Below are 25,048 nucleotides of genomic sequence, written 5' to 3' on the forward strand. Positions count from 1 at the left end.
ACGCTACCAGATGCCAATGGTTAGTGGGCCTCTTTCCCAGGAAACATGTCTGCATTTCCACAGGACCCTTCTGGACTTGGTCTTGGTTCCACCACATACTAGCTTTATCACCCTGGCCGGGTCACTTAGTCTCACCAAGCCTCACTCAGAATTCTCATCCACAAAATGGAAACAATGCAAGCCTTTTAGGGCTGTTGTGAAGATCAGAGAAAACATATGCCAGACACATAACAGGCATTCAATAAATTTAACCATTATTATCACACACAAGTTTCTGAAACTAAGAAGTGTTCTAATGATGAGAATTTCAAAAGGGGAACCAAATTGGCTGGGTTAAAAATCTTTCAGTTTCTGTCAAATTCAGCATCTGCTCCACACGTCTACCTGGAGTATAGGTGTTTTTAGGAAGGTACATCATTTGAGGAAAATAAGGTGCAAGAACCAATCCCAAACCAAAGAGAAACTACTCTATAAGAAGCAAAGGATCTGCCTACCTTAGTGTAGATCATTGCAAGTTTACTGTCTCTGTTCCAACTCTTTAAAACAACGGTCTATTCAGAGGCTTCCTGCTCTCTCTTTTAGAATTAGTTACCAGTCTGCTATTCTCAGTTACAAAAGGATAAAATCCACTGGATTTAAGATGCATCCAGAAACAATACCAGTGCAGACAACATGGCAATCTTTGGCATCCAAACTGCCCTCAGCACAGTTCTCCGTAGCTCTCCCCTCCATAAACTCTCTCCCCTCTTCTCCTCCCATCTCTCTTCTCCCTATTCTCATGCCGGAGCTTCACCTCCTCCAGAGATCTCTACAGTACCCAGAGGTTCTGCAGGTAGTTTTCCAAACAAAACACTGGACCAAATCCACTTGGAAGGTTGGTTCATACTTTGTAGAGAGCCATTTGTTCCTTCTGCTAAGCAGTTCTCAGCTGATATAGACAGGAAATTCAAGAGAGAAAAAATGTTCAAGGGGGAAAAATCAAGAGATTCAGTAAAATAAAACATAACATTTTCCAACAAACAAATATAGCTATTCTCTGCTCAAAACATCATACTGAAATGATCCACTTTTACAGAATTATAAAGTAGTAGTTCTTGGACTTAAATGATATATAAAGGTTCCTGTTTAGGAGGAAAAATTCTCATGGACATTCCTCCTACTCTCAAGAATAGCCAGTAGCCTCAATTTAAGAAACATTAATCTAAAATATTAAGTTTCTGCTACTCTTAGACTAAGCATAGAAGTGGCAACCCAGTGGTCACTGGCATACCTAAAAAGAACTGTCAAATTAGTCATCAAGAAGGCACATATTCCATATTTAAGACTAACCACCAGCAGCCCTAAATGTCAAAGGGCATTTGTCTAAACACATAACAAAAGGTAAAATTAGAACAGAAAATAAAACAAAATGGGAGAATAAATATCTAAGAACTTCTCTTAAAATATTAAATATCACATCTGAAAATGTTAAAAGGTTTAATGATGACCAAGCCTACACATAACTACTGAATTAACATTCAGTGCATTAAGCTTATGGACCATTCTAAGAATTCACATCTCCTATAAGCTCTCTTTGTTTGAGGAGAAAACTCCCCAATTCATTTCACCTTTAACTAAATGCATAAATGCCAAATGTGTTCATTTGAATTCACACATCAGTCCTTAGATAACTCCCCCCACAAAACCAAATTCTGATTTTTCTCCCAATTTTGTTGAGATACAACTGACATACAGCACTGTCAAATTCAGCTTCTAGACAAAATCATCCATCACGATTTTTAGGTTCAACAGGTGAGGCAAAAGGTAGATAAAAAGGAAATAAGAGAGCTGGCCCTGTTGCCTAGTGGTTAAGTTTGGTGCACTCCACTTCGGCAGCCCAGGTTCAGTATCCAGGTGCACACCTACACCACTTGGTGGCAGCCATGTTGTGGCAACAACCTACATACAAAATAGAGGAAGATTGGCAAAGATGTTAGCTTAGGTTGAATCTTCCTCAGCAAAAGAAAAAACAAAAAAAGGAAATAAGGTTCGAACTATACCTGGGCCCAATGGCCAAGGCTGCTTCCACCCTTGAAAGGAATGAGATGTGGTCTGTTAAATTCCTCAAGTATATTCTAATGATGGGCCCATATTGAAAGGCAGTGAACTGGTACAATCTTTCTGAAGGATAATCCAGCAATGTCTATCAAAAAGTTGTTCAAAGGGCTTAACTTTGACTTTGCAATTCCATTTCTAGGAGTTTCTCCTAAGAAGATAATCTGTCACATGCACAAGGTCATAACTTCTTTTTTCAGAATGGCAAAATATGTCAGGATCCTGAATACCATCCACCCCCACAGGGCTTGGTGATCAAAAATTACTGTACTGCCATACAATGGAGTAACCAAAAAGCCATTAAGAATGAAGATAGAGATTCCTATTTACTCATGACATAGTGAGTGAAGCCAGGTTAAAGAAAGACAAGTAAGAGAGCATGCTCCCATTGATACTTTAAACCACAGAGATGTAGGAATAGAAGAGGGTGGAAGAGTGGGGCACGCACCAAATATGAACCAAGGCTATCCTTGAGGAGTAAAATTTAGGGATCTTTTTTTTCCTTTTCTTACACATGCATATTTTGGAAGTCTTTCCCTAAATTACTCATGTGTGTCCTTTCTTCAAAAACATCTTCATCGTGTCTCTGTGGCAAGAAGCTTGGATTTTTAAAAAGTCATTATAATGTGTTACCTTTTCAATATTTAAAAATCCTGATTAATTTAAATACCTGTTGCTCTTTTCCCTTACACAATGAGTCAAGGACTGTTTTGAATTTCTAAAGAAGAAAAATCACTCTCTATGCTATGGTCTCTACCACCATTATTCACCACAAATGTTTCCACGTTCCCCAAGCAACATCAAGGTCAACTCCATCTTAGTCACCTGTTATTTTATTTCGGAAATAGAGAAACCATTATTAAATTACTACAGAAGGGTCACTGGAACAGTGGGGAAAGTTTATTTAAGGTCAACAAGCTCTGAATTACGTAACGTGATATTGAATTAAGGGTTCTGAAAACAAGCAACGCAGGATACAGGCTTTAGAAGACAATAAAGACTTCTCACTCCTCTGGTTCCTGCTAGCTCCTCAAAGCTACAGCTTAGTGTAATCGACCATTTCTCAGAACCAAAACAATGTAGGTGCTGTTTCAAGGCAGAAGGTAAAAATGCTGTCCAGAAATGGTAGCGAAGACCTGGGTAACAAATTACGTGACTCGAGTGTGGGTGAGGGAAGCTCGTTCCACCACGAGACCTTGAGGAAATCATGACCAGTAGAGTTAGAATCCAGTTATGCCTGCAGAAGGAATGAACACACACAGTAACCAACCACTAGATGTCATTCTCCTTCAGATTGCTGTTTATATGTTGCAAAAGGAAGTCAAGTGGTCTAGACAACTAATTCCTTAAATGGCATTAATTTAAAATAATCTGACCTTTGACTGGGGTGCTGCACAGTAGTTGACAAAAATAAAAATGAAAACCCACTAGAGACTAGTCACCAGCCCCGAAAGGCAAGCAGCTGCCCAAAATACAACATTTTAATGACTGCACTAAAACATGGAAATGACTTTCAGACACTAGGGGAAAAAAGGGCCAGCTGAGCAGGAAAGTAGGAACCACATGAAGTCAACACCCATGACCTGAAAGTCAAATCAGTCTTCCTAAATCAGGGGAAGGACTGGTTTCCTTTAAAATTTTTTTAAGGCACAAACAGTATGAAAGAGAGAATGCATTGATTTTTTTTTTCTCTTTTTCTAATAAGGACTTTAAAGTTCTTGATCACCTTTAGCAATACATTTTTTCAACTGTGCAGTCTTTTTCACAGTTCATTTGTGGGAGGTACATTGAAAGGAATTGCTGATAAAACATAACATGTATATCACGGGTTCCAAACAGGTGGCTAAAGAACCTCATCCAGCGTGAGCCATTTTGTGTTAGTGTTGAGTGAATGTTTTAAGCCTTCATTAGTTAATTGCTAATATTTTTTAAAAATTGAGATATTATACATAAAAGCATGGGTTTTTAGCTTCTCTTGAAAAAGCAGAAGACATGGTAGCAGCTCTCAGCCCACCTTCCCACGCAGCAACAGCAAGGAAGTGGAGCTGCCCCCTGGGCCTGCACACAGGCACACTCCACTTAGCAACCTGGCCCACCAAGTCCCCTTTATTCTGGCTGGCTTCCTGCTTGGCCAAGAGAAATCTGAATTTACAACCCCTGCTGTCAAAAGTGTAGGAAAAGAAAGAGTTTGAGATGCACTAATAAGATCTCATTGAACAGAATGATTTTCACACCAGAAAAGGAAAGGCAGGACTACTAAAGATATGCGCTTCATCCATCAATAACCCCACAGGCATATGCACTGAAGGGCTCTCCAGGGAGCTGGGCAGGATGCAGCAACCTTCCCCATCCATTCAGCTGGATTCCTAGGCTCTCAGCACAGACTTCAGGGGGATTCTGGATCTTTGCAAAATGACTGGGGGAGGAGGTGGGGCTGCTACTGAAGGTTCCAAGGCCAGAAGCCAGGGATGCAGGATGCCCTGTAATGCATGGTACAATCCCGCACAAGGATGAAGTATTGCTCATCCTGTGCAGTTTTATGTCTGGTGGACATTCACATAGGTTAAAAATCTGTCTGCAATTATCTGAGCCTAGCCCCTGACTCCACTTTACATATCAACACAAAGCACGGATTTGCATGGTTTTATTAACACTATGATTAATACATTTTCCAAAAATGCAAGTGCTGTTTAAAACAGGGAAGAGTGTACTTGCATCATTCATAACACTACCAAGAGCTGCTGACCATTTTGGAAAATCGCATACGGAAAACACGCTTTTTGGGTCGCCAGTACCACACACCTATGTTAGTCACAGCCTTCACTGCCTCATTCAGGGGGTTTAAACAAATAGGGGGAAGCATTTACCTCCTTACGTCCTTAGAGCGGTTGTGCCTGAGCATGAACTTACTAAAGTATAGTAATTTATAATTCATTCTTTAAACTTTGCTACCTAGGGAGTTTATGCTATTTATGAATTTTATTTCCTGTGCATACAATTACATAACATTTGCTATTAAGAGGGAGCAATAGGTCTGTGGAGGTTGGGGATGCCTGCCCTGAAACCACTGAAATAATGATACAAGTCTTCTAAGCAGTCTCTTTGTTCCCATTGTTTCTTCTTCTCCTGCCCTCCGACTCTCACAGATGCCTCAGACTGAGGCTTCTTTGTCATTTCCTCTTCCTCCAGGAAGCCCTCCCTGACCACCACAAAGATGGATGTGGGTGCCCCTTCTACATGCTCCCACAACCTTCATGGTTTACCCTGGAATAGGACTTGCCACACTGTCTAGTCACTGCCTCCTTATTCTTTATTAGCTATTAGGCTCCCAGAGGGTTAAGACGCTGTCACAGTTTTGTGACTATCACCTAGCAGAGTGCTCATTCATTCAACAAATATTTCTTGAGCACCTACTACGTGCCAGACACTATTACAGGTACTGGGATACAGAGGTGAACAAGACTGACATTGCTCTTCATCTTGTGAAGCTGTCATTCTAATGAGTGACAGATGATAATTAAGGAAACTACTAAATATAACTGCAGACGATGATGGGCTCTGAGAAAGATATAACCAAGGTGCTGTGAGAGAGGACAGCAAGCGGACATCGCTTAGATAAGGAGGTGGGGAAGATCTCGCTGAGATGACACTTAAACTGAGATACAAAGGAGGCAAAGGTCTTAGCTTAGGAAGAGCCAGGAGAAGAATATTCTAAACAGAACAAATTGAAAGTGCAAAGGTTGTAAGACTGTTAAGATCTGTGATGCTTAAAAAAATAAAGCCACTGTGACTAGAGTGTAGTGAATGTAGTTTGGAAGCCTCAGCAGGGAAAGCAGGGTCCAGCAGACACAAAGTCTGGATTCCATTATAAGCGCAGTGGGAGTGACTATGTGTCCTCACACTGGACGATAAGCTCCCTGAGGTTAGCATCCTGGTCTTTTCATCATACCTGGAGTACCTAACCTTCGTCTAACACAGCATGTACTGAATAAAGGAGAGCCTTCACACGACCCCTACCTTACCAAATGCAGCTGGTTGTGACTGCCATACGTTAGCAAAAAGAGAGCAAGCATGATGGATGACGTTGTGAGCTCCTCGGGACTCAGAGATATTCTGTGCCTTCAACTATTATCACTAAGTCCCAAGAAAGAACACTTTTTTTCATTCAGTTAGTAAATATCTGAGTGCCTACGACACATTTATGTATGAGGGATACAGCCATGAGTGAACCTGACACAAATTTCTGCCCTTGCACAGTCTATATTCTAGTGGGGGGGACACAGCCGATAAACAAATTAGATAGACCATGATAAGTGACACTGAGAAAAATAAAGCGGGACAAAGGGATTGGGAAATGGGTTCCAACTTCAATACTACTACATTGGACATACGTCACGTCCTTCTTCTAAACATCTCAAAGAAGTTCCATGCAGATTAGCTTCATGGTAGAATTGTCTTCTAGACACCAGACACTAGAAAAATTATGTCATCATTTTACAGATGGAGAAACAGAGTCAGAGAGGTTCAGAAACTTGCTTATAGTCACACAGCACATCAGCAATGGAATGAGAACCTCTCCTATATGCCAAGTAACAGTGAAGATAAATACAACCATAATAGCTAAAATTTATTAAACACTTACTATGTGCCAGGCACTGTGCATGTGCCTTTTATGTTTCATCTCATGCAATCCTCACAACAACCTCCTCAGGTGGATATTATCATCAATCCCATTTTACAGAAGAGGTAACAGAGGCACAAAATTGCTAAGTAACTTACCTAAGATCACCAGTTAGTGAGTGGTGGAGCCAGGATTCAAATCTAGGCAGTTCGCTTTCAGAGCTTGTTCCTAACCAGTTCATAACTGCTCATAACCAGTCCTCTACCCAAAGCCATCCCAGAAAGGGAATGGCTGAGAAAAAAGTACCTCACAAGACATCTCAAGATGACTATGGCCCATCTCACCTTAGGGTCAGCTCTCTTTTATCCCTTTGTTGAAGAACATATGCCAGCCAGTACCCAGAGTTGGAGGGTTGCAGAACTAATGCCCCCAACCCATTACACTCAGGCACAACCCAAGGGGCCGCTCACGAGACCCTCGTGGATAGCCCCATCTCAATACGTACATGTAGTTTGTTGAGCAGTACGGCATCTGTTGTGCTGTTAGCCCCTGGCTTAGCGGCTTTCCAGAACTGCTTCTGGGCAGAGTATCGATTCATAGGACATAGTTTAAAGAGGCAATCTAGAAGTGAAACAAACAAAGGAAAATTGTTACTGAGGAAGTATACACACTCAACCCATGAAAAAACCTTTCCCCTTTTATTTATATAAGGAATTATAAACTTAAGTATAAATGATAAGCTACAAGCCCCTTTCACAAGCCTCTCCTTTGGCCTTCACTCCTCACCACCACCATGTGAGGTTATAGAGAGGAAACTGGAGGCTCTTAGAAAGTCAGTCAATTGTCACATAGCCAGTTAGTGGCAGAGCTGGGACTCAGAGTCCACAGCCGGGGTTCTTAATGCTGCCCCAGAGTCATTTCCTTTCTTTTATGACAGACAGACAGAGGGACAAATATCCCTGCTAGATGCAACAATACCTACAAGCATTTTCATATATCAGTTGAACTCTGTTCACTCCACTACATTTTAAAAACATACTACAGAAGCTTATTTGGAGGGGTCTCCTAGGGCACCGGTCTCGAGTGTCATGTACAGGATGATTCTCTGGGGAGCAGAAAGAAACTATCTGAACTTGGATTGAGACAGTCCATACCCTGTCCCTCACTCTCAGTGCATCGTGATGTGTGTCTGCTTAGGCAGGCCTGCGCTCATGACTTTATACACTGTCTTACGTAGTAGAACTACCCCTCGCAAAATGGACTAGTGGCTTCAAAAGGTCTCTGCAAAGAAATCAAAACACTGAAGATAGCCGTCATGCAAACCCAGGAAACAAGAACAAGGCAGAATCTATCCTCCTCTTATTCCTCTTGTCAGCTGCTATCAGATAAAAATGACAATCTAATCAGATCTGAAAAAAGTCACCCAGATATTAAAAATCATAAAGAAAACCATTTAAAATATTTTCTTTAATGAAGAACTTTATCCTAAAGCACCTATATGCCTTAGGGTCTTAATGACAACATGCTAATCATGATTAACAGGACACTACATTATTGCTTAATCTTAATCTTTTTCATCAACTTCTATTTTCCTGCTTGTTTTTATAATATATACAATATATCAGTACAGTAACACATTATATAACTTTTAAATATATATATATACATAATTTAGAGGGGTATACGGGTCAATTTATTTTTGTGTGTGTATGTAAGATGGGCCCTGAGCTAACATCATTGCCAATCTTCCTCTTTTTGCCTGAGGAAGATTGTCCCCGAGCCAACATCCTTGCCAATCTTCCTGCATTCTATATGTGGGACACTGCCACAGCATGGCTTGACAAGCATTGTGCGGGTCCACGTCTGAGATCTAAACCCAAAAACCCTGGGCCACCAAAGTGGAGTGCATGAACTTAACCTACTACGCCACCAGGTCAGCCCTGTCAAATTTTTTTGATACAGATATGCCATCAAAAAAATTAGAAATAAATGCTCTAGGAAACTAATATTTAAAATTGATACTCCCTAAAAAGTTTACATTTTGACATATTGGGTTTTCAAATGGTAAATATTTGTAGAATAAAATTAATAAATTTGGAATGAATATCCAGATTGGAAAAATTACACCCTGAAGGTAGGTCAAAACAAGCTTTTAAGGAAATTTAATCTACTAACTGTACACTTGTTCTCATCTGTTTATTTATACAGATTCCCTTAAAGGACCTTGAACAGGTAAACACCTAGTCATTGTCTTAGCCAAATAACAGTCTCAAAATAGAAAAAATTCATTTGCCATCAAGCACTTAGACAACAGGACTTTCCTCTAACTCAGATCTCCCTTTCTTCTAGTCAGCATCAATGGATTTTTACCAAGTACCACAGACACAAATACTTGACATCGTTCAGAAAAAAAATAAAAGATCATTTAATTGTAAAAATAAAAGGTACTTTCTCATGTCTATAATCTCCTTCACTAAGTATTTCTACCTGGTTACAAGGTAAACATAAGACCATCGATATCCATCTTTATCAAGAATACAATCCATCTACTGAAAGCAATTATTAGTGCATACGATTAGTGCATTATCTGGGTCTTTAGAGAACAAAGGACATAGCAGGAAACCAGTTTAAAGACAGAGCTGCTTTCCTCACCTCGCATGAAAGCCACAGGTCGCAGTCATTTACTATATCATTGGCAACTTAACGACAACATTGAGAGACCAGCTTGATATATGTGAACTCTCCATTCACCCCATGAAACATTTGGCCAGCGTCAAATGTCCTGTCTTTGACAAAGGACAGAGGGTGGCATCTGGGCTGGGCCAGGGTGACTTCCTTGGTAATCACATGACTTAATACAAAAAAAACCCACTCAAAATATTTAAATTACCAGTATTAATATTTGCAACATGACTTACTTTATGAATTAAATGGGATTAGCAATTTCAAATTTCATCAATAATAATAAGATATTGAGCAAAATGATGTATTTTTTTCCTCCAACACAATTCATATGATGATAGCTAAATGGTGTGCATTCCTCCCAAAAATATTTGACTTAAGTTGTTTTGGGGAACAATCACGCTGGATCCATAATGCCAAGGCATTATCATGCAATGGAAAGGACAATTTTACAGCGGTTCATGGTATAGCAGAGTCATGCACCCTACTTAACAAATAAATGGACTACAATGCTGGCACAAACTCCAGATAATTTTACCTTCGCCTAAGGTGAAAGCATGAATTTAAGCACCGTCAATCCAATCAAAACTTTGCTATAACTTCCACACCAACTATTTCCCTTGGGCAAAACAGAGCATGGCATTGGATTAGGCATATTTACAACCAACCGTCTATGTAAATACAAGAAATGCTAACATTCTAGTAACAGAACCAAATTAGCCTTGCTGATTTTTCCCTGTCTTCCTAGTTGCTTAGCAACTGACTCGAAGTGAAAATTAAATTAAGCAATTCAAATGTGATGTTAAGTATCCTTCCGAAATTTTGCAGTTCAGCAGCTCCATATAGCCCTTTGCTATTTGGATGGCACATCAGGACAAAATCAAAGTTCCACTGGATCCTAATATCGTGCTAAGTATAGAAATATACAAATACAGGAAATCCAGGAGAAGAATATATACAATATCTATTTTGGGTAAAGAAGTATGTTTGTGTGTATATATATGTCCATGTGCGCACGCGTGCACACACACACACGCACATACACACCCTGTGGTTTGATCTCTACCCAAAGAAATGCCACAAAGAATATCTTATGTGACAAGTGTTATTTTAGGCCTTTAAGAATAAACTAAACTAAGCTTTCAAAAAATTACTTTGGAATATTCCTAAGCTATAGCAGATGCTACACTGGGATAGCAAAGGAGAAGTTAGCTGAATAGAGGGGTTGAGTAAAGTGTTAAAGGGCTGTGTAGGCTGGAAACCAGACAGAACCGGCCACAGGTGATCTTCCATGATTTCAATGGCATTTTAGAACTTGGTTGGAGGGAGAACGCTCGGCCGCTTAGTAGATGCGTTAACTATGACATCAAGACTTTTGATGCACAATTAAGAGAAGATGGGAGCAAGAGGAGCCACAAGTCTGCTTGGAGCACTCTGCAACGGGGTCTGAAGGGGAATGAGAAAGCAAAGCAGATGACCTCAGAAGAAGCCAGACATCAGGGACTCAGAGAATAAAGGATGCTGGAAGAACAGCTACAACCCCACGATCGCCAGATTGTTCTCCACATCCCTAGAATTTTAAACTCAACAATACAAGATCACTGACGGCAGAGACCTGTGTCTGTTTTGTTCTCTCTGATAACCCAGAGCCCACGCGCCGAGTAGAAGCACAGTGATGGCTGTTGAATTAATGAATAAATCATACCGTAATCCCTAGGACTCCAGAAGCAGTGGCAGGTGTGTCTCTGAAGTCACTTCCATCTCTAAGCCCCCAGGGGTCTATTCATGGATTCAACTACTATTTATTAAAGTGCCTACTGTGTGCTGGGCACACTACTGGGTGCTGAAACTCTAACAGGGAACCAGATGCACAAGCTTCTTAATACAATCCTAGTGACAGCGAAAAACCAGTCAAATACACAAGTTGAATTACAGCAAGTCAAAAGTACTACGGAGGCAAGAACTATATATTGACACAATATAGTTCATGTGGAAGAGCAGCATTTTACACACAGTCACCAGGAATGGCATCTCCAGCACCAAGGCTTCTGAATGGACAGCTGAAGGATGACAAGGAGCCAACCTTGATAAAAAATCTAGAGGCAAAGTTCCACACAGAGGGAATATCAAGTGCAAAGGTCCTGAGTTGGAAGAAAACTTGATGAGGTTAAAAACTGTAGAAAAGAGGGGCCTGATGGTAGTGGGCAAAGGGCGAGTTATCAGAGACGCAGCTGGAGAAGCAAGCAGAGGTTGCATCCTGCAGGGTTGTGGAGGCCATGGTGAAGCATCTGTCATTCTACAGCAATGGGAAGCTACCAAAGGGCTTTAAGCAAAGAAGAATCTGGTTTATGTTTCGAAGGGGGCTTTCTTTTTGGTGATGGTGCTTACCAAGAAAGGGAAGGCTGGCAGGGGACAGATGGATTTGGCAGAGAGGAGTAGAAACCAAGAATTTTATTAGAGCTATGCTTAGTTTGACGTGCCTATGAAACATCAAAGCTGAAATGTTGAGTAGGCCGTCCATCAACCAGTAGGTTGAAAATATAGAGCAGTCAGTTATTTACGAGGTTGATGGGAGGCAGAAGAAGAGGAAGGATGGGGACACTGGAGAGGAATGCAAAGTTGAGGAACTCAGTATTACAAATACAATGAAGATGCCCATCTGTGACCAGGGAGATCCATCCAAATCTAGAGAGGATGTTAAGAGAGGCTTACAAAAGCTTGAACTTGATTCAAAGTTTTCATAGGGCGGAATAAAGACCTTTCCTCCCCCTCTTCCCTCTCACCCCAACCTGAAAAAAAACCAACACAAGGAAAATTATAAACGAAAAACCCAAATCCATCTTCTATGAAACTAACTACATCTTCCCAAGTTGCAATAAATGAAGATGGAAAAAGGATAGAGGGTGGAACCTGAGAGACGGAGCGAAGTGAAGCCTATGTGTCTGCAGAGGGGATACCAATGACAAGCAAGCCTATCTGCCCTGCTGAGCCCGCAAAGGCTCAGAAATCCATGATGACACTGTGCAGGGCGTGGCACCACCCAACCGAGAGCAGGGGCAAAGAGCTCCAGGGGCTAAAGATGGTGGTAAGGCCCAGGAGTGACAGATCATCCCATCCACCTGCCACATGGAAACGTACTGAGTCTTTCGGAGGCAGAGAAGACTTAATAAACGCTACAAAGCCATACAAATAAAGAAAAATAGGATCATTACTAATTCCAAGGGAAAGGTACATATTAAAATTGATATGTCTTTAGCTCAACAGTGAACGATATTTACATAGTAATGAAAATCTAAGACTGAATATTAGTTTAGCCAAAAAGAAATTAATATAACTCTAATGGAAAGATGGAGGAGGAACAGGAAAGTGTCAGAAAGCCAACCTCATCTACAATAACAGGAAATCAACAGATGATATTTAAAATAAACTAATCTACAGACATCAAGAGATACACATCATCTAGAAATACAGTAGTAAATACCAGAAGAAAATGTTAAAATATTTTAAATTGTTGTCTCTGAAATGTGGGAAGGTATGTCAGACATAGGATTGCTATTTTTATTCTGCGTTTTATCAATACTTGACTTTTTTTTAGTTCAAATTCATATAATAAAAACGTTAATCATTTTAAAGTGAACGATTTGGTGGCATTTAGTACATTCACAACGTTGTGCAACCACCACCTCTATCTAGTTCCAAAACCTTTTTATTACCCTTAAAAGGAACCCCTGTATCTATGAAGCAGCGCCCCCCGCCAACCTCCAATATTTCACTTTCTAAAGGATATGGATGTATCATTGAAAATCTGTAACTTTTTTAAACAACCTTTTTATACTCAATCACTGTTCAATATCTTACTGAGATATCACCTTACAACTACAGAGTGATAAAAGGCAACAAGCTGGATAATGCCAAGGATCAGCGGGGGATATAGAAACCTTTCTGCACTATTGATGGGTGTGGCTACTCTGGATGGCAAAGAGTCAAATTAAGTAGACACGTATAACCTATAACATACAATCCAGCAATTCTCTACTGGGCATACATTCCAAAGAAACCTCTAAGAGATCCCCAGATCTCACACTTCCACATGTAGGAGGATTTTCTAGGGAAGAGAGCCATGAAAAGGCAAATCTACTCTTAACTGTATTGGCCTGGAAGCAATATAAAACATGTACTCACAGATCATCAGTGATAACCAGTCACACAACCCCACCATAATACAAAGGAGCTAAGAGATGTAGTTCAGCTGTGTGTCCGGGAAGAAGAAATGAGTTTGCTGTGTGCCTAGCCAACCTCTCCTGCCGCCTGTCCTTCAGCTGCCAATTATCCATTTCACTCTCTCCTACCCCCATCCACTGGCTCGCGTTGTGGCAGTTAACTAGACAAACACAGTCCCTCCTCTCACAGAATTTGAGCTCTTCAAATCCATTTCATTGACCAGAAAGACAACAAACAAGCTATCATTTTTTAAAAATTCTTCATTCAGCCAGCATATATAAATGCAATTTTATATAGGAGAAGTCAAAGATAGATTTATATGAGCTACAAATATGAAAAATTTACGTATTGATCATACATATCTTGCTTTTTTTTGAAAAAGAGGCAACCAAATAAAAATTTCAGAAGGAACAGACAATATAATTAACAAAAAGAAGGGGGAGTATTAATTTCCCAAACAAGGGAGTTAAGATTTAAAAGTAATAAAAGAGGAATACAAAATAATCCATATTTTAAGGACTCTCCCAACTCAAACTTACTAGATTAAAAGGTTCACAAGAGTAGGGCTTATCTGTCTTATTAATTATCCTGTCTCAGTGCATTTAGTAAATATGGCACCAATGAATAAATGAGTGGATATTCAAGGTGGAAGACAGTCTAAAACACAGTTCACAAAAGGAAAACCTACTCATACTTCCAACAAAAGCCTTCCATGAACAAATAATTAACTCCAGTTCACTATAAGAGGAAACCAGTACAGCACGTTGTTGTGTCTGTTGCATGATAATCACATTTCCCAAGCCATGACAGGAGCCCTTTGAAGTTAAGTGACATTTTCCAATTGGGACTGCCAAATAAACCTTCCATTACCTGTCTGCAGAAAACACAGACATTGCTACTAAAAGACGAAGGACAACAAGGTAATTTTTCCCCACTTAGGTGACCATTTGCTATTTCTGAGTAGAAAACACCCAAGGTTGCTACCCTTTGCCTTTATCATCTTTCCTGGTTGCAGGACCATCATTAGAAATACATTAATAAACCAGAAATGTGGGTAGAAACTTCCTTTTTGACCTACTTAAGATCGGCCAATTAAATTTTTATTTACCTATTTGCAAGGATTATTGAATATGGGTCAAATTTAACCCAGAGAAGGGAAGTAAAAAATTAGTTGGGAAGGCAACTAATGATAATCACATCATTAGTGTGGCAACACCTTCCCACTGTGAAAGACAAAAGGGACCAGAAGTTCCTTCCAGCGGCAGCCCGAACACAGGCATCTGCCTACACTTGGACAGTTGGAGACTCTGCCCCGGCCTCTGTGTCTGGAAAGATGGATACAAAGAAAGACCCAGCACCAGTTCAACAGGGCCAGAAGTCCAGGGTCAATATGGAGAGTCTGCCTCCCTCAGCACCTAAGCCTGGTTCCCCACCTTCCTATTGATCCTGTGAGCTATCGATAGTCTTCCAATGGTTGCCTCTGTGGCTTATGTTAGTCGGTTTCTGTTGTTTGCAACCAAGAGTCCTAGCTGAACTGTAGAGTGATAAAACATATTGCATTCTGCTGGCAATGGAAACAAACAAAGGCTTTCATCATTACCAAAGAGAATGCCAAAAAAATAGGAGACAGGGAATCTGGAAACCTGGGCTCTGGCACTGGTTCTGTCACTCACTAGCTGAGCATCCTCGGCCAGGTCTAAAGTTCTCTGTGTCTCCATGTCTTCCTCTAGAAAATGCACCATCCCGAAGGGACCGCAGAGCCCTAAGACCTGATGAATATGTAACAGCTTACATTCCATGTCAGGTAACTCATAGAAAACCCAAACTTTGAAGCGCCAAAGTGTACACTGATCTGCAATCTGGCTGACTGGATTTAAACCTCAGCTCCATCACATGTTAGTTGTGTGATCTTAGGGAAAATAATCTAATCTCTGTAAGTTTTCGTTTCTTGTCTATAAAAGGGCAATAACCACAATGGGTAACTCACAAACTAACTTGCAAGATTAAATTAACTGCTTCACTTAAAGCACTTAGTACAGATCCTAGCACAGAGTAAACAATAAATATTAGCTGCTATGATAGAATGAATAAACAAAACGTCCTATTCATGCTACACTGCAATGGAAAATAAACTACTGTTACACATAACAACATGGATGGATTTCATAAACATTATCTTGAATGAAAGAAGCCAAAGCAAAAAGAGTCCATTTACACTGAATGAATCCATTTATATGATGTTCAAGAAGAGGGAAATCTTATCTATAGAGTCAGAATAGCGGCAGCGGTACCACCTTCGGATGGGGGTTGGTATTTCCTGAAAAGGGGCATTTTCTGGGGTTCTGGAAATGTTCTCTATTTCAGTCTGGGTAGGGGGTATATACGTATTTAAAACTTCATCAAGCTGTGCATTTACTGTGTGTGTGTGTGTGTGTAATACTTCAATAAAAAATGAAAATGAAATAGCTGTTCTCACAAAAAGGAGGAGGATCTTGCTGATAACAGAAAAGCAAATTTTCCCTTCATGTAAAAGGTTAACAATAGTGTCTGAATTCCACGGCTGGGAAAACACGCTTTGTTTTGTCAGGGTTTTGGGTTAGGCATTTGCTGGTTTATAATGGAGAGGAGGAAGGGTGGAAGAGAGAGAGATTACATCACTGACTCCACAAACGGTCTCAGTTATTTGCATTAACCACAGGACACTCTGGCAATGAGCGTTCCCTGGCCCAAAGCCTAATGCCCAGAGGGACTGCGACAGAGGGCAGCTTTTCCCTGCTGATTCCCTCTTCCATACAAATAGTTTTATACCATTAATAGGCAGCAGTTTTAAAATGTAATCTGTAACGAAATGCCATGATGTCTGATATTTGCTTCAAAATAATTAGGGAAGGGGAGGGGTATAGATAAAACAAGATTGGCTAGCTGTTGATAGCTGTTAAAGGTGGGTGTTGGGTACATGGAGGTTCATCATACTATTATTCTCTCGACTTATATATAGGCACAAAATTGTATATAATAAAAAGTCTTTAAAATCATCTATGAAACTTATTTTAAAGTATGAAATTCTTAAAAAAAAACACGCAAGCATTCATCAAGTTCAAAACAAGGTCATTTTAATTTAAATCCTAATTTTTTTAAAAAAGAAAGGAAACCCTGCTACATATGTAACCTGGTCCAATTTGCCAATCTACCTGAAAACAAATACATTCTGGAAAGGAGGAAATAGCTGGGTGGACTTGTCAAATAAGAAATACAACAGACAGAAGTGCACAAAAAAATGAGAGAGGATACCCAGCTGTAAGTTAGATGGGTGAATAGCAAACAATATTGTGGACTTTGGGTTAAAAAGACTTGCTGTATAGAACTCTACATCCTTAGCACCTTTCAGAGTTAAAGGAAAATGAAATTTCACCGTGCACAGCCCCAGCTATTTAAAAAATTACAGCACTTGTGAACCTCTGAGGGTATGTCACATCTACAAAAGGGCATTCAGAAGAATGCATACAGTAGAAGTAGAAGGTGTGATCTGAAAAGAGTTACATAAGCTATTAGGTTGGTCATCCCAGGATCCTCCTGGAAAAATACTTTTCCCATCAGAAACTCCCATTACACAAAGGAAAAGTTGGCTGTTTCTCTTGAAGTAATTTGACTTCTCCTTCATTCAGCAAACATTTTTTAAGCGCCTGTGTGCTGGAGATACAAAGTCGGTAAAACCTGGTCCCTGAGTGTCCTTGGTGAGACAGAGGAGTCAACAGATGACTCCACTGTGTTTGGAGCAGAGGGGAACCTAACTCAACCTGGAAAGAGATGGGAGAGACAGTGAGAGAAGGCCTCCTCAACTTTTGAAAGCCAATGGGTGGGGCAGGAAGAAGGATGGGCATTAGAGAAAGAATGAGAAGCCAGAGAAATCTGTTCCATTATGGGCAGCACATCAGCCCCAGAATTAACATACTTTTCTATGAAGCGGGCCAGATCTCCCAAAATGGCCCACAGACTAGACAGCACGTCGCTGTTCAACCACAACAGTGCCCTTTCCTCACATGATCTCCACGTGGTGTTCAAGGCACCACAGTGGACTGAGCAAAGCTGTCATTGCCAATTTGGACCCATTTCTCTGTGGAGAGACAAGAAGGCAAGTGGACACCGCTGACCAAAGGAAGACACAGCCCCATTTGTCTTGCTCTGTTCCTCTCTTTCCTGGTCTCCATTAAAGACTTAGTGGCCCAACTGTGAGCCCCTCAGTGCTTCCCCCCATCCCAGGATTTCCCAAACAGCCCCTACTCTGTGTGAGCTGGGCCATTCCCCCCATACAGCTTTGACTTTTTACATATTAAGCATACCCTTTATGAACAGATTCCTTCCAAAGATAACCTTTCACTGACCCTAACCCAGCAAAAAGGAACTAACAAATCAAGTCAAAGATGTTGTATATTTACCCTAAATGAAAAGTCGCTTTCTTAATTTACTTCATGACCTACGTTTCCTTTCCTTACACTTTATTTTTATCCTAGTAAACACAGCCTACCATCAAACTGCCTTTTTAAGTCAAAATATCTGCCACAAACAATGATTATTAAGCTTTTTCTCTCTCCCAGAACACCTACCTGAAAGATACAACAAATTCCCACCCAAAATAGTAGCTTTTTAGTAGAGACGCTCCAGGGAAGGCACCTAAAGGACGACCCCTCCCCTCAAAAAAGGTGATTATACCAGAGTTTCTCCGCATCACTATTGACAATGTGGGCATCATCTATAATTCTTTGTTGGCGGGGGCGGGGGCGGGGCTATCCTATGCATTGCAGGATGCTTAGTAGCATCCCTGGCCTCTACACTTAAGTTGTCAGTAGCATCTCGTTCCCAAGTCCTTACAATCAAAAATGTCTCAAGATGGTGCCAAATGTCTTCTAGGGGGCAGAATCGCCCCCTATTAAGAACCACAGGATTAAACCTTCCTTCCCATCCTTCTTGAGAATCAATGCCCTGAAGTTACCAAAAGTGACAAGATGGACTGATAAAAACAACAGAGGGGGACAAAAAGATTCCAGACCCTTCTGAATTATGTCTGGAAAGCAGCTTCTTTGTTTGCTATATTTGAACTTCTACTTGATGGCTGGAATTCTCTTTCTAAAACTGAGTCCCCTGCCTAAACCCTTTGGGGTTATGATTCTCAGCCCTGGCTACTCTTCATAGTTACAGTATCACGCGGGAAGTTTTTTAAAAAGTTTTTTAAAAACTGTATTATTTTTAAAAATAATGCAGTCCTCTGGCCCCTCCCTCTGAGATTCTAATTCCTTGGAGGTGGGGCATGAGCATGGGGTCCTGCCCAACCTCCCCAGGTGATTTCAACTGAGAACTACTCCTTTAGGATTTCACATCACAGCAGTTGTGCTCAAATTTAGGAGTACAGTATATCATAATTGCCAGGGGACTTTACCACAATACAGATGCCTGGATGGCAGGTGGGGGTCTAGGAATCCTCATTTCTAACAAGTTCTCCAGGTGATTCTAATGTGAATTGCCACCAACCACACTCTAAGAAACACTGACCTGCAGAATAAATGAATTCTAAAAACAGCGCTTCTCAAACTTTAATATGCAGACCAATCATCTGAGGATCTTGTTAAAACGCAGGCACTGATTCAGCAGGTCTGGGGAGGGGTCTGAGAATCTGCATTTCTAACAAGCTCCCAGGTGATTTGGAAGCTGCTGGTCTGGGGACCACTCTAAGTAGCAAGGTTCTAACAGACTCAAGTCACTGCCAGCAGCTTGGATTCCCAGCCCTGTTGGTACATGTCTCAAAGAACTTAGCAACAAAACTGTTCAGACACCTCAAACGTTCAGGTGTGATGGAAAGAACACCGTCCAGGAATGGGTAGCCTTCATTTGGCCCCTGCACCTCTCCAGTTTCATTTTCTTAAAATGCTCTTCCACCAACATCCTCTCTCCGGCCATTCCAAACCACTTAACAATTCTTACAAACATGTGCCCTATGTCACTCTTCTGTATCTTTACCAAGTCATTTCCTCTGCCAGAAATCGTATTCCCATGTCACCATCTCGACTAGCATCATCGCCATTTTCTGCTGAGGCCACTCTTCATCTCTCATGCTTTAAGTTCACTTCAAAGTTCAGCTCCCTGTCCCTCCATCCTCTCCCATCCTTCCATGTGGAGTCATCATTCCTTCCCCAGGATCCCAAACAGTGCCTTTCTTCTAGTCCTTACTTAAGATCTGTCTATGTAATGGGTATGTTGACCATTAAGGACTCATGATACAATCAGAAAACATCTATCTTCCACTGTTATTTTAAAACTTATTCAGGGGGGAAAGTTCTTTCCTATGCCCCTGGATAAAAAATTGGGCAAGACTCCGGTAGCAGTAGACATGGACTACCCTAAGTTGCAAACAGTGCCAATTCAGAAATTAAAAGTATCTAGACCCATAGAACGATCAAAGCTCCCACTGTTATTTCAAGCTAAGAATCCGCTCCCCCTCTTTCCTTCCTGCCTCATACCGCCATCCTCCCCACCTGATTCCCGTCATGCCTACTTCACTTTTGGATCCACCTGGGTGGGAAGCAGAGGATGTGGGGAGAGAGGAGTGACAAGGAGAGCAGCAAAGTTCTTACTCGGCTGGAAGTATCAAGCTGGCTTCATATTCCAGCCCTAGATGACAGATGCTTTAAGTTGACTTTCTCATTCATGGGCACTTTTCTCCAGATTTTTATTTGCAAATAACTGCAAACTTACAGAGAAGTTGCAAGAGTAATAATAATATATCAACTACTCTTTACCCAAAGTCACCTATTATTAACATTTTGTCCATTTGCTTTACCATTCATGTTCTCTCTACATGTACACATATAAAATATAACATTTCATACAATACAGACATATGAAATGATTTCCTGAAACATTTGGGACTAAGTTGCATACATTATGTCCTTTACACTTATTTCAACATCTACTTCCTAAGAATAAGGATATTCTCTGAGATGACCACAGTACAATAATCAGCTTCAGTAAATGTAACAGTGATCTCATACTTTTATCTAAACACTGGTCCACATTCCCATTTTGTCATTTGACCCAATAACGTCCTCTCTAGTACTTCCCCTCTCCAGTCCAGGATTCAGTTTAGGATCAGGGACTGCATTTAGTTGTAATGTTTCTACAGTTGTTCTTTGTCTTTTATGACCATGAAATTTTTGGAGAATATGGTCCCCCATTTTTCAGAAAAAAATAGAATATTCCTCATTTGGGGTTTGCCTGGCATTTCCTCATGGTTCAATTCCAGATGGAATACTGCACAAGGGATATCACGTCCTCAGGGCATCACATCTGGAGGTACAGGGGATCCATCTGCTTTCGTTGACGCTTCAATAGGCATCTTGGAGGTTAGCCTGCCAATGCTAGAGGTCCCTCCCCTGCATTCCCTCTTCAGGGGGAAAAGAATCTATTCTGGCAGTCACAGTCCCTCCTCAGCCACTGAAGATCCTGACTTCACCCCTATGTTCTTCTCTGTGGAGGCCCCCTTTCCAGGTAAGATGACCCCTATACCAGCTCCCTCACACACGGCCCATATGTACCCAATGGAAAAATCATGAATTCTTTGTCCAGACAAACTGAGACTAATGTAACAGAAATGCTCTTTCACTCTGCTACCTACACAGCCAAACAGCCTCATTCATTCCCTGGTTGGAATCAGACACCCCCAACCCTCCCCAGGCAGAGGAGACACACACTCAGCTATCCAAGCAATCCAGTTGTAACTTTTTTCAGCTAATGCCTTTATAAATGCTCAGGCCTATCCTCAGGAATGCATCACCCTTTGTGTCCTGATGCCTCAGCAGAGACTTCTAACTTCCATCTTATCTACCTGACCTGCCTCCCACCTCCACAACTCTGGGAATGCCTACAAATGTCAGTCCTGGGTCTTATTCATTGCTGTGTTCCAAAGGGCCTAGCTAAGCCTTCAATAACCTTTGTGAGGTGAATTACAGTGTACCTCCCACCGGAATATATCCTCAGACACAGTCAAAAACTGTCATCCAAAAAGTAGGTCTTGCCTTTATTTCCTTCTCCTTTGCTTCTTTTCTCACTTGTTTCTTTCTTAGTCAAAAGTTGATGCTTTATTTTTATATTTTTAAAAAATATAAAATTTTTTTATATTTTAATAAGAATAAAAAATAAGCATTTATTATGCTTTATTATTTTACTGGATATGTCTGTTTTATTTTCATATATTTTATTGCCAGTAAGCTTGAAATGTTTTACATGTACATTTTTTTAATTGAGATATTCACATCCAACAAAATTTATACAAAATTTAAAGTATACAATTCAACAGTTTTTAAGAAAATTCAGAGTTGATGTAACTATCACCGCTATCCAATTCCAAAATATTTGTGTCATCCCAAAAAGAAACTTCATACCAACTAGCAGTCACTCCCTATTCTCATCTCCCCTCAGCACCTAGCAACTACCAATCTACTTTCTGTCTCTATGGATTCTAGACATTTCACATAAATAGAAACATAAAATACACGGCCTTTTGTGACTGGCTTCTTTCACTTAGCATAATGCTTGGAAGGTTTCTCTGTGTGGTGGAATGTATTAATACTTCATTCCTTTGAATGGCTGAATAATGGTCCACTGTGTAGATATACCACATTTTGTTTATCCGTTCACCAGGTGATGGACATTTGAGTTATTTCCACTTTTTAACCATTATGAATAATGCTGCTACGAACATTCACGTACAAGTTTTTACACAGACATGTTTTCAATTCTCTTGAGCATGTACCTAGAGTGGAATTGCTGGGCAAGATGGTAACTATGTTCAATCTTTGGAGGAACTGCTCAACTGTTTTACAAAGTGGTTGCATAATTTTACAATCCCAGCAGTATGAGGATTCCAATTTCTCTACATCCTCATCAACACTTACTGTTGTCCATCATCCTAGTGGTGTCTCATTGTGGTTTCCATTTGCATTTCCCTAATGATGGATGATATTGAGCATCTTTTCACATGCTTATTGGCCATTTGTATATTTTCTATGGAGAAATGTCTATTCAAATCCTTTCCCCATTTTTAAATTGAGGTTTTTTTTTAATTGTGGAGTTGTAAGAGGTTTTTTATTGTGAGGTTGGAAGAATTCCTAGATATTAGTCCTTTATCAGAAAAATGATTTGCAAATATTTTCTCCCTATCTGTAAGTTCTCTCTTCACCTTGTTGATATTGTCTTTTGAAGCACAAAAGTTTTTAAGTTTCATTAAGTCCAATTTATCTATTTTTATTTTGTTGCTTATGCTTTTGGTCTCATATCAAGAAACTACTGCCTAATCCAAGGTCATGAAGATTTACACCTAGGAGCAAATTCTAGGAGGTTTATAGTTTTAGCTCTTGTATTTAGACCTTTGATCCATTTTGTGTTAACTAGTGTATACAGTGTGAGGTAGGGGTCCAACTTCATTCTTATGCATGTGGAAATCCAGTTGTCCCAGTACCACTTACTGAAAAGACTGTTTTTACCCATTTAACTGTTTCGGTACCTATGTCAAAAATCAATTGACTAGAAATTATGGATTTCCTTCCCCTTTACTTCTAAGAGGTAATTAATGTCCACCTAACCATTCCCACACCCAACTACCACCAACAAAAGAAAATTAAAAACTTCTCAATTATCTACTCCAAAACATTGTTCTAGAAACTGACCAAGAAATTCTACAAATATAATTAAGAACATTTGAAACTGTAAAATTAGCATAACTTCTCTAAAAGTTTAACGAACATATCATGCAAGAACAAAAACCACCATCTATAATGCGCTCTAGTATGTAAGAATGTGAAGTGATACACTTGGGTCTGAAAATCCAGCTACTCAAATACAGAAAAAGGAAGGAAGGTCTTCAAAATGGGTCTTGTTGACATATAAGATAGTGTTAGATGACTTTCCCAGGCCACTTTTTTTACTGTCAGTGACTTCTTAAACAATGCAGATACCATATTTGGTGAAGATAGCTTTGATCTAGTTCTCTTCCAGGAACAAATGCAACTTGTAACACTGAATGAATTTCTCTGCAGACCACGAAATCACGATGTGGTTTCATGAGCCATACCACTCAACCAAGAAATTAAGTGGCATTCATATTTTTATTTCTCCATTCCTGTGTTGTGATGGCTACTGACACTCTGTGGAATTCACTTTTGGGGAGCAAATTAGGCTTAGAGGGACAGCCCTAGAAATTAGCTTGTATGACACAATCTTGACCTTCCTCCAAGGAATGTGTCTACTACCATTAATTTTAAATTCCCAGAATACCAACCTTCACACCATAATCTCCACATTACAATTTCTAAACAGCCCACAGACTATCATTTTACATAGAAGACACATAAACATTCACAAATATTTGACAAATGCCGGGAAAGTGTCCTTAATTTAGAAGCTAAAAGTTAAAGCTATTTAAATTCTTCTCAAAAAACCAAAACAGGAAGGTCTGCAGAGATGGTATTCTTTCTGAGCTCCAGCCCATAGACCTTCAAAGAGCTGCGTTCCTCCAGCAAGGCCATCCACAACAAGACCCAAGGGTGGCATCTCCTTAGAAACACAGAACCACTTAAGACCTTAGATATCCTGGACACCAATTCTCACTCTCCCATGGGGGAGAGCTTGAGGGAGCATGATGAGTGGCCAGAAACCAGGGCCATAATGTCCAAAAATCTGCCTTGAGTGGATAAACAAACTGAGGTATACAATGGAATTGTGCTCAGCAGTAAAAAAGACCAGACTGTTTATAGAACCAACAATATGAATGAATCTTAACATTAAAATGCTGCATAAGAGGTCAGACAAAAGAGAGTGCAGGGGCCGGCTCCGTGATGCAGTGGTTAAGTTCACACGTTCTGCTTCTCAGCGGCCCAGGGTTCGCTGGTTCAGATCCCGGGTGTGGACATGGCACCACTTGGCAAAAGGCATGCTGTAGTAGGTGTCCCACATATAAAGTAGAGGAAGATGGGCACGGATGTTAGCTCAGGGCCAGTCTTCCTCAGCATAAAGAGGAGGTTGGCAGTAGTTAGCTGAGGGCTAATCTTCCTCAAAAAAAAAAAAAAAGAGAGAGAGAGAGTACATGCTCTATGACTCCATTTAACTATAAAATTCTAGGAAATGAAAATTAATCCAAAGTGATGAAGGTTCCCTGGGTTGGGAGTGGGAGGCGGGGTAAGGAAGGAGAGAATATGGATTACAAAGCTGCAGGATTAGCCTTTTAGGGGTGGTGAATATCTTCATTATCCTAATTGTGGTGATGGTTTCACGGTGTATACATGTGTCAAAACATCAAATTGTACATAAAAATGCAGAGCTTATTATATGCCAATTATATCTCAATAAAGCTATTTATTAAAACAACAACACAAAACTATATCC

General features: G+C 40.3%; 1 protein-coding gene across 10 annotated transcripts in view; it reads right to left on the bottom strand.

Moving 5' to 3' along the window:
* The window catches only part of ITPR1 (inositol 1,4,5-trisphosphate receptor type 1), a 318,979-nt gene that overhangs the window by 195,522 nt on the left and 98,409 nt on the right, over positions 1 to 25,048 (bottom strand). For all 10 annotated transcript variants that reach the window (XM_023620051.2, XM_023620049.2, XM_070238558.1 and 7 more), the window contains one exon: positions 7,221 to 7,336. In XM_023620051.2, the coding sequence (XP_023475819.2) occupies positions 7,221 to 7,336 (116 nt within the window). The remainder of the gene's footprint in view (positions 1 to 7,220; positions 7,337 to 25,048) is intronic.

This window comes from Equus caballus, chromosome 16, assembly GCF_041296265.1.
Source record: "Equus caballus isolate H_3958 breed thoroughbred chromosome 16, TB-T2T, whole genome shotgun sequence".
Classification (NCBI taxonomy): Eukaryota; Metazoa; Chordata; class Mammalia; order Perissodactyla; family Equidae; genus Equus; species Equus caballus.